This window comes from Protomyctophum bolini, assembly GCF_963924005.1.
Source record: "Protomyctophum bolini genome assembly, chromosome: 12".
Lineage (NCBI taxonomy): Eukaryota > Metazoa > Chordata > Actinopteri > Myctophiformes > Myctophidae > Protomyctophum > Protomyctophum bolini.
The window spans coordinates 40,469,980-40,480,532 of record NC_137873.1 but is presented as its reverse complement, the minus strand read 5'-3'; the positions used below and the strand labels follow the sequence as shown (position 1 = coordinate 40,480,532).

At 43.8% G+C, this 10,553-nt stretch overlaps 2 protein-coding genes across 2 annotated transcripts in view; both read left to right on the top strand.

Annotated features, from left to right (window-relative positions):
• Positions 1-718: 718 nt before the first annotated feature.
• The window catches only part of LOC308325858 (crystallin J1A-like), a 33,554-nt gene continuing 23,719 nt past the window's right edge, over positions 719-10,553 (top strand). Inside the window, exons 1-3 of the mRNA XM_080778580.1 lie at positions 719-813; positions 1,064-1,130; positions 2,928-3,104. Coding sequence (XP_080634706.1) covers positions 1,064-1,130; positions 2,928-3,104 — 244 coding nt within the window. The 5' untranslated portion in view covers positions 719-813. The remainder of the gene's footprint in view (positions 814-1,063; positions 1,131-2,927; positions 3,105-10,553) is intronic.
• On the top strand, positions 4,579-10,552 carry LOC308325360 (uncharacterized protein; the record flags this gene model as incomplete). Its single annotated transcript, XM_080777844.1, has 7 exons — positions 4,579-4,711; positions 6,286-6,354; positions 6,522-6,662; positions 6,832-6,972; positions 7,275-7,343; positions 7,486-10,472; positions 10,526-10,552. Exons 1-7 carry the CDS (start codon positions 4,624-4,626, stop codon positions 10,550-10,552), a joined length of 3,522 nt encoding a protein of 1,173 aa, XP_080633970.1. The 5' UTR covers positions 4,579-4,623.

The window sequence follows — 10,553 nt, the reverse complement described above, 5'->3', positions numbered from 1 at the left end:
GACTCCCATTGGAAAAGCATTGTGGTGGCCCAAAAAAAACGACCAAACATTTGCTTGATTGTTGTTTGGTACGTGTGAATGAGGCCTTGGACACTAACTCTGCCCAGTAAGCCCGGTCAGGACCTGGACGAATTAGTGACGTCTTGATTGGGTCCAGATCAAGTCAAACCAAGACTAGTCAGATCTGACCCAGAATATCACCTGATTTCAACCAACAGACATTCTGCCCACTAAGACGGACGTCCCTATAGAATAGAGAGTCCGATCGAAGCCAGATCAACTTAAGTCATATCATATAGTCAGATCTGACCCAGAATAAGCTATATTATTTAAACTGGTGAAGACGTCCTGGAAATGACGTAAAGATCATCCCCATATATAAAGGTCGTTTACAGTGGAGGAAGAAGCAGGCTACTCAGATTTAATATTACATGATTGTAGAGAATAGAGATGGCTTGTTGTTACAAGTAAAAAAATAATAATATGTAAACTTGAGTAAAAGTACAGAAGTATAAACATACTCGATTATGAAGAATGTCCCATAATCTCCCATTGAATGTGTTCTCCATTTTATTATTATTTTTATAGTTGGGTAGGAATGCTTTATCTTTATGATGATCATAGCGTTTTATAAACCGTTATAAATATAAACGCGCATTCGCCGCTGTGCGCTTTCACAGGGCGAATCTGGTAGTGTAATTTTGGACCTTTGGCCATTCCGTAGTGAGGAAACAGCAGGTTTCATAACAGTGATCATGTGAGTGATCTATTGTATCTATCTATCTGGTACTAGATAAGGAGTCAACGGTTACGGTAAGACGAATTTACCACGTTTGCACGTTATTCAAGTTTTCATTAATGTTACCCACTTAATACTCATATGAATTATGAACGGGGGCGGGCTTCCGATACGTTTTTTAATTAAAAACATAGGCTATACAGAACACAGTGTGTTACAATCAAGTGTAGCGTTGCATGTTTATTTTTGCACTGACTGCAGCGCTGAATAAATGCATTTTAAACATGCATTAACGATGATCTGCACTTTGATCGTTACTTACAGATGTCCTTAGCTCTGGCCGACAGAGCTCTAGGGGCCATACTTGGAGCAGCTGTAGCAGATGCAGCAGGTTGGTAAAATCACAAACTAATCACAATTGCATTCTGTTTACCTAACCCCTAATCTGAGTTCCCAGAAGTTTTATTTCTCGCCACTAGGGGGGCGAGAAATACAAGATCATGTGTCTGCTCATCATTATAGTTTCAATTGTTTCATCAGCATCTTCTATTTGGAATGGCATGCACATGATGCAGTCAAATTAAGGAGGTTTGAATTGACATTGCTGTGTAAAAATTGGACTGTTAATAAAATAAACTATCACGAAAAGGATATAGGACAAAAAAAGTCCTGTGGACTTAATTGTTTCTATTGAGGTCCTAGTATGTAGTCAATTCATCAGCATAGCAAGCATCAGCATATTGGCAAGCCTGCCAGCGCTGCGCAGCTCATGTCATGAAGTACACGTTTCCTGCATATGTAATCCTATTGGGAATCAGTCAATCTGCAAAGGCTCGCAACTCACTTTTGTAATGCTCCAAATATTTATTCACATACAATGTTTCGACCGGTATTGGTCTTCAGAAGAAACGTTGTATGTCCTGCAGGGCTCGAAATTAACTTTTTTACTTGGTAGCACTGGTGCTCCCAATTTCAAAATGAAGGAGCACCAGAAAAAAATTAGGAGCACCCACCAAAATCTAAGGAGCACCAATATGTAATCGATTTTTTACATTCATAAAAACAATAATATAACGTGTGGTTTACAAATACCATAAAATGACTAAAGTATAAAAATACATGCCAGAATTTAAAATGTAGTGTCCAGACTTTCTGTCCCTCATCCATCCATCTCTTCAAAGAGGCCGAGGCATCAAACATATCCAGTTGAGGACCCTCTAGTCTACACTGATTCCGGCCAGTCACATCACCCGTTTTCTTTTTCTTTGTTTTGTGTTTTTCACCTTCATAGCCTATTTAGATCATAAAATTAGAATTTCTAATATAAAATAATTTCTATGTAAAACATGGTATTTATAGCTATGCCAGTACTCACTATGCCTACCACTTCAGTGCTGGAAAATTACTCTAATGTTATACTTAAGTAAAAGTAGCAATACTGCTGCTATGTAGAAACCAGGTAGAAACACTTACAGGTCTGCTATTCTCTCTCCCTCCCCCTCTCTCATTCCCTCCCTCTCTCTCATTCTCTCTCTCGCTCTCTCTCTCTTGCAAGCGCGCTAGCGCACACACACACACACACACACACACACACATGCCGGTCCGCCACTAGCTGGCTAGAGGCTCCGGTCTTTTCTGAATCGCTGTCTTGAAATAATGTACTTTCTGACACAATGTGAGCGATGCAGCGCTCAACGTTGTCCCGTACCGTTGTGTCAAAGAGTAGTTAACTACACACGTTGGTTTGTTAGCATCAAGTGCTAGTGCAGCTAGCAGACAGGAGCAGTGCAGTGGATGTCAGAGAGCGGCTCAGAGCGCCCGTTTTTGTACAATCGATCGTTGTAGCCAGGCGCACCACAGTAATTATTTGTAGTGGCACTCGTGCTCCCAAATATATTTTTAGGTCGCAAAGGTTCAAATTCAGGCGCATTTGCGACCAAAATGGTCGCTATTTCGAGCCCTGATGTCCTGCCTGCCTGCTGTGGTTGTGAATAAATATTTGGAGCATTACAAAAGTGAGTTGCTTTTTCTTCATGATTTCTGTTAAGTTTAACAGTTTGGCTCAGCACCAAGATTGGAGAATGTGCGCTGTTCTATTTTATTCCAATCAGTCAATCTGCTCCACCGGCTCCTTGTGTCCGATGATGAATGACCTTTTGTCCCCATCATGTCCCGTCGCTGCCTGCAGCCCAGCCTCTCCACTGGGTGTACGACCTGCAGAAGCTGAAAGGTCTGCTGTCCGAGAACCCTCAGCCGGAGTTCCGCCCGGAGTCTGCCAACCCGTTCTACAGGAGGGAGACGGGCAAGCAGAGCTGCTACGGAGACCAGGCCTATGTGCTGCTGGAGTCGTTGTCCGTATGTGGAGGTAGGCTTGCCGCTCCATCCGTCCATCTTCAACCGCTTATCCGTAGTCGGGTCGCGGGGGCAAAGGCTCCACCATGAGAGAGCTCCAGACTTTCCTCTCCACAGCAACATTAGTAACATCACTCCGGGGGATCCCGAGGCGTTCCCAGGTCATTTTGGAGATATAATCTCTCCATCTCATCCTTGGTCTGCCCCGGGGTCTCCTTCCAGTGGGAAGTGCATCGAGGACCTCCCTAGGGAGGCGCTTGAGAGGCATCCTGACCAGATGCTCCAACCTTGTTGAATAAGCTTAAAGGAGTAGTTCACACCCAATAAATTGCACACATGAAGCCTTGAATTCATTGATATTTTTTGGGTCGTATTCCTCGTAATTTGAGGAGACTGAGACGGTCATCAAATAATTGTCTTTCTTGTGACAAAAACCAAAATATCTCCATGAATTCAACAAGGCTTCAATGGGTGTATTGTGTATTGATAGAAAAGAAGTAAGTTCTTGGCCTGGGTGAAATACGCATTCAATTAGTTGCCAACTAATTTAGTAATTGTAATCGAATCAGCAACTAATTGCTGGAGGTTTTTTTGCAATTAATTGTGGGAGTGTTAAATGTAACTAATATAAGCAAAAGAGCAATGAGCCATCTCTCTTCCCTTACAATGTGCTGATAGTCGCACATGTACAGTATAGCGACTGCAAAACAAAATATCACACATAACAATGGTGGCTTTATTTGAATAGCAGCCTAATCAGCAGCCGAGCAAAACATAATGTTTTTTTTTAATGAATTATTCATCTTTAATGTCTTTTTTGTTAGTTAGAAGTAGAAGAACCTGGAATCAAATGTATGAGCTGATAGCTAAATGAGTGCCATAACACGATTTATCGCTTAAATAATCGGCCCATTAATCGATTATGAAATTGTCGTTAAAGTCATCCCTAGAATCCATCATACTGTATATAAGTAGCCTAGCCTAGTCTGTCATCCTGCTACCCTAATAGAAAGGGGTGCATGAGCACCTGGCCGCTCATTCGTGCTCTATCTCCGACCAAGCCACACTTCCACCACACATCTCTCTATGCAAAATAAAACCTGCACACTCCCACAAAAGACATAGACTACATAGCATTCGCCAAAAATGCCTTATTTACTGCTTAAATATTACTTTTCTGAAACACGCTATTCTTGCTCAACCTCAACAGCCTACGTCAGAATCGTCATGTTGGCGTCTACTACGCCAACTACGTTCACTTAATGGGGCCAGTCCTTCACAGTGACACACGCGTTAGATGAACCACGCGACCGGGATGGTTTCTACCCCTCAATGTCGTGCCTACTCTACACTGCCATCCCAAGTCCCCTCCCCCTTTCACTGCTCCTGTGTGTGACCTGTGAACTACTCTCTGACTGCACTGTAGGCGTACTCACTCCACCAACAACAAAGACACAAACAACAACGACTCATGCTTGCCACCGCCAACTGGACTGGAATATACTCTGCCATCACCCCCCCACAAACACAATATGCCACGAAGAAAACGCAGCGCACTTTCTAAATACACGCGTGCCTCCAAACTTTTGCGAGCCAGTCGCGCAACACAAACCCAAACAGGTAAATCACACAGCATGTTGCATCCTTCTCAATGTTTCTTGCTTAATCGTTCGTTTGATTTATCCATACATCGCCCTGTGTGTGTGTGTGTGTGTGTGTGTGTGTGTGTGTGTGTCGCGAACCGAAACAGGTAATCACACAGCATGTTGCATGCTTCTCAATGTTGCGTGCTTAATAATTTCATTTATCCATACATCGCAATTGCGCCTGTGCGCTGAACATGTTGCATCCTTCTCAATGTTTCTTGCTTAATCGTTCGTTTGATTTATCCATACATCGCCCTGTGTGTGTGTGTGTGTGTGTGTGTGTGTGTGTGTGTGTGTGTGTGTGTGTGTGTGTGTGTGTCGCGAACCGAAACAGGTAATCACACAGCATGTTGCATGCTTCTCAATGTTGCGTGCTTAATAATTTCATTTATCCATACATCGCAATTGCGCCTGTGCGCTGAACCGGCACACTCATGCACTATCCATTCCATGCACATTATTAGTCGCCTATATTTACTACAGTACACTATGCCTACACGCTGGCCCCAGTGTGTGTGTGTGTGTGTGTGTGCCCCTCCTCCCTCCCCCATGGCGCTGGCGCTGTGGAATGTCTAAAAAGTTACAGTGAACCTCACCTCACCACAGCCATTCACACAAAGCACGCCAATTGTTGCAGCCTACACAGATCTATTCAGGCCCATTCAATTAATCTATCACTACATTAGTTGCCTGTTCAATCTATCATCTTTTGTTTTACTGCCCATTATATGAAGCATTAACACATTTGCAGACTTTTTCTGGTTGGAGGACTATGAAAAACTGGAATTTTATTTTAGGAAAGGTACTTTTGCTTTGCCAGACTTTTTATGCAGGGCGTGGGAAATAAGGCAGAATGTTTTGTTTGTGTAACAAAAAAAAAAGGGAATATCAACAAAACATATCTGTTTATTGTACACAATGCAATATTGAATGCAATGACATGGTGTGTCCTGTAAGCCCATGTGGGCTGGACGCCTTTGGTGCATGACACAAAAATCAAGAAATCTATCTATCTATCTATTCAGGCCCATTCAATTAATCTATCACTACATTAGTTGCCTGTTCAAAACTATTTTAAACTACGCTTTATGAAATCATTGTTGCAGCCTACACAGATATATTCAGGCCCATTCAATTAATCTATCACTACATTAGTTGCCAATCACTCAGCAACTCCATAACGACTCATCAATTAATTGGAGCAGCCTTACCACAGAAACACAGATTACATGGACATTCAGAATTTCTACACAACAGACATTTGATGCATGGGGATGCCATTATTTCACCTTCAGCTTTGCCAATGTCAATGTATGCTTATTGCTTTCTCATTCCTATACAGCCCATTGCATTGCTCTGTGTGTGCGTGTGACACACAGAGAGTGACACCTCCCCCCTGCTCAGTGTGCGCGTGTGTGTGTGTGTGTGTACACATCTATGTTACATTATGTATGCACTACTGACATTCTGCAATAACACATTTTACTGACATACAGTTTATCATTACTTCTCATACCCAATATCTACATTTTTCATCTACCATCTCAGCACAGCAGCATGACGACAGCCACCAAACACGGACACATACCTGTTCATTGGAAACGCCTCTGGCCACAGGTAACTACACACTAATATCATTACCCACATGGTAGTACCAACTTCACAAATATTTACATTGACTGCATTAATGCAACAGCAGCATTATTACATAACTATTGCACCACAGATGATAACATTAGCTATCATAACAACATACAATTTACGTTTCTCCCCTACCATCTCAGCTCCCAGCCATGAGGACAGGACAACTACCACATCACCCCCAGAAACACACATCAGACCACAAAGAAAACGCACATCACTTTCAGCAGATACACGCAACGCCAAACGGAAGCGTTCCACTCACGCAACAGCACCAGAAACAGGTAATCACACGTTCATAACATGTTGCATGTGTGTGCTTTACAAACTTCACAAATATTTAAATTGACTGCATTAATGCACAGCAGCATTATTACATAACTATTGCACCACAGATGATAACATTAGCTCTCATAACTACATACAATTTACGTTTCTCCCCTACCATCTCAGCTCCCAGCCATGAGGACAGGACAACTACCACATCACCCCCAGAAACACACATCAGACCACGAAAAAAACGCACATCACTTTCAGCAGATACACGCAACGCCAAACGGAAGCGTTCCACTCACGCAACAGCACCAGAAACAGGTAATCACACGTTCATAACATGTTGCATGTGTGTGCTTCTGACAACTTCTGTCTGTGTTTAATAGTTTTCAAGCCCGTGCATTGTTATCTTTCTGTGCTTGCATGCACTTTCCTATTCTCCATTTTATCAACATACGTGTGTGTGTGTGTGTGTGTGTGTGTGTGTGTGTGTGTGTGTGTGTGTGTCACTTTAATGCAACAACACCATCATTAAATAACACTTCTTCCATTGATGACCTACACTTGCAGTTTATCATTACTTCTAACAACACAATATTTACATTTCACCACTACCTTTACAGCTCAGCATCATGAGGCCAGCCACCACACAACGACACACACCCGCTCATTGGAAACGCCTCTGGCCACAGGTAACTAACTACTCATCTTCTCCCATTACCCCTGTACTGCACTTTTGCTGATAACCATTCACTCCATGACCTAACATGCATACATTTCACAACTCTCATCACTTCTAATAACTCATTAATACTCTCCTATCTACCTTCACAGAACCACAATCACGCATGACCAGACAAAAGACAACACACTTCCGAAAAGCCTGGACACCACCTCAACTACTTACACACAGCAATCCATTACAGACACCTAGGATGGACTCGGTCTGCATTTCATGCCATGCTCTCATGTTCCCCTGGGAGACGTCAAAAGGTCCTGTTGGAAAAAAAACCTTCAGTGCCTGTTGCCGTTATGGCCAAATTCAACTCAAACCATTCATGGACCCACCTCCTGCACTAACATCTCTGTTTGCCAGAACGTCACCACAGTCAAGGGAGTTCTTTGACAACATCAGACAGTACAATGGCTTGGTTTCTATGGCTTCTAAGTCTGTGTCTGGCACGAAAATGAACTTCAGAGGACGTGGCCCACAACCATTCAAGATGAGTGGCCAGATGTACCACCTCACTCCCTCAGCAGTCTTTCCTGACAACACACACAAACCCAAATACTCACAAATCTTTGTCTATGACCAAGACAATGAAATTAAGAACCGCCTTCATCACGCAAGGGGAGATGGAGTTAGGGAAGACACTTTGACCTTGATTCAGGATGCCCTGAAAACAGTTAATCCTTTAGTCAGGTCCTTTAAGAGCGGAGCGGAAATGTTCAACCTCAACCCAAGTGAGGACTTCACCATTGTGTTCAAGGCCAAAAGCTCACAGGGAGCACACAAACGTCATCTTAATCCAGATGTGACTAATGTGGTTATTCTGGCACCCGGGGAACAAACACAGCCGAGGGATGTTGTACTCTACAGAACTGCAGCTAATGCACCTAATCAGAGACAAACAACACGAATCAATGCACTCCATCCTATGTATGATCCAACCGCCTATCCCATAATCTTGCCACATGGAGATGCCGGCTACAGCATTGATAATCACATTATGAAAGTTCATGCAACTTCAACCACACAAAAAGTCAGCCTTCAAGAATTCTTCCGATTCCACATGCATCCCAGAACTACCTCCTTCAACACTCTACTGAGGTCGGGGAGACTTGGCCAAGAGTACTTTTGCGATCAGTACAGCAAGATAGAAAGCTGCCGGATGATCTTCTACAGGAGGAAGGAACTGCAAGACAAATACAGGGTACATCAGTATTCAGGTCTGTCTGACATCCTGGCTACTCAACAAACCCAGCCAGGACAGACTGAGGCTGCCCACATTGGTCAACGCATCATTCTTCCAGCTAGCCACACTGGGAGCCCCAGATACCTGTACAAGCACTATCTTGATGCCCTTGCAATAGCAGCCAGATACAAGAACTTTGACTTATTCATCACCATGACTGCAAACCCACGGAGTGACGGTGTTCTGCAAAACCTCTTTCCAGGACAGCAGCCCAATGACAGACCAGACATTGTTAACAAAGTTTTCAAATGGTTCTTGGATAACCTCCTCAAAGACATTAAGTTGGGTGTCTTTGGGAACATGAAGGCTAGAGTACACACCATTGAGGGACAGTTGAGAGGACTGAAACACGCTCACATCCTCCTACTCCTACATGAGACCTTGAGTGTTGATGACATCGATCACATCATTAGGGCAGACATACCCAACCCACAGACAGAGCCACAGCTGTATGAGCTGGTGTCTCAAACAATGCTGCATGGACCCTGTGGAACAGTCAACCCCAACAGCCCCTGCATGGTCAATGGCATCTGTACCAAGAAATTCCCTAAAGCATACTGTGATGAAACTCGCCTACCTCACAATGGCCATGGCTACCCAGAGTACAGAAGACCCATCAACGGTCACACTGCTAGCAAGCACGGCTTTACCTTCGACAGCAGATGGGTCGTGCCTTACAACCCCTGGGTCCTTCTGAAGTACAAGTGCCACATTAATGTTGAATTTGTCGGCTCCTTTCACACCATCAAGTACCTCTACAAGTACATCCATAAGGGAGTTGATGTTGGCACTGTCACCATTGAAGATAAGGATGAGATTTCCAGATTCATCAATGCCAGGACAATTGATGCTCATGACGCACACTGGAGAACAATGGAGTACAAAATCCAGCACAGAGTCCCTGCTGTCTTCAGTCTCGCTATCCACACAGAAGGCCAACAAAATGTCATCTTCACAGAAGGCCATGCACAGGAGGCCCTGACAGCAGCCAAACCCACTACATTACTGGCCTTCTTCCAGCTAAATGTCAGTGACCATCACGCAAGGCAACATCTGTACATGGACATCCCAGAACACTACACTTGGAATTCAAACAGCCACATGTGGAAGGAAAGATCTCCAACATCCACGCACACGCACACTCCAACGACAATAGGAAGGATGTCCAATGTATCAGTACTCCAGGGAGAAAGATTCTACTTAAAAATGCTCCTGGCTCATATCAGGGGACCAACAAGCTATGACGACCTTAAAGTGTATGAGGGCAACCACTACACAACTTTCAAAGACACAGCACGAGCCATGGGCTTGCTGGAGGACGATGGAGAATGGATCACTGCCATGCATGAAGTCTCAAGTTATGCATCCTCAAGAAAACTCAGAGAAACCTTTGCTATCATCCTCCAATACTGTCACCCATCACAGCCCAAACACCTCTTTGAAGAATTCTTCGAAAAGCTCAGTGATGACTTCCTCCATGCAGAAGCCACTGCACAGATGTGCCCTACAGATGCAGTAGACAAGGCATTTATCCACAACCAGGTACTACTTGCACTGGATGATGAGCTCTCACAAATGGGAAATCGTCTATCCAACTACACGGACATGCCACAGCCAACACCACTAACTGAGCAGGAAAAGCTGACACAAATTTTCACATCAGAAAGATTCAACAACACAGAACAAGAAGAAATTGTACAGCTGCTTAGTCCTCTACTGAATGTGGAACAGATGGCACTCTGCCAGGCGGTTTATCAGGCAGTGAATGCACCAAAAGAGGACACCATCACAAGACAATTCATTCTCAACTCCCCAGCAGGCTATGGCAAAACCTTTACATTTAAGGTCATTGCAGCCAACATTAGAGCACAGAATGGCATTGTGCTGTGTGTTGGCAGCACAGGCTTAGCTGCGCAGAACCTTGAG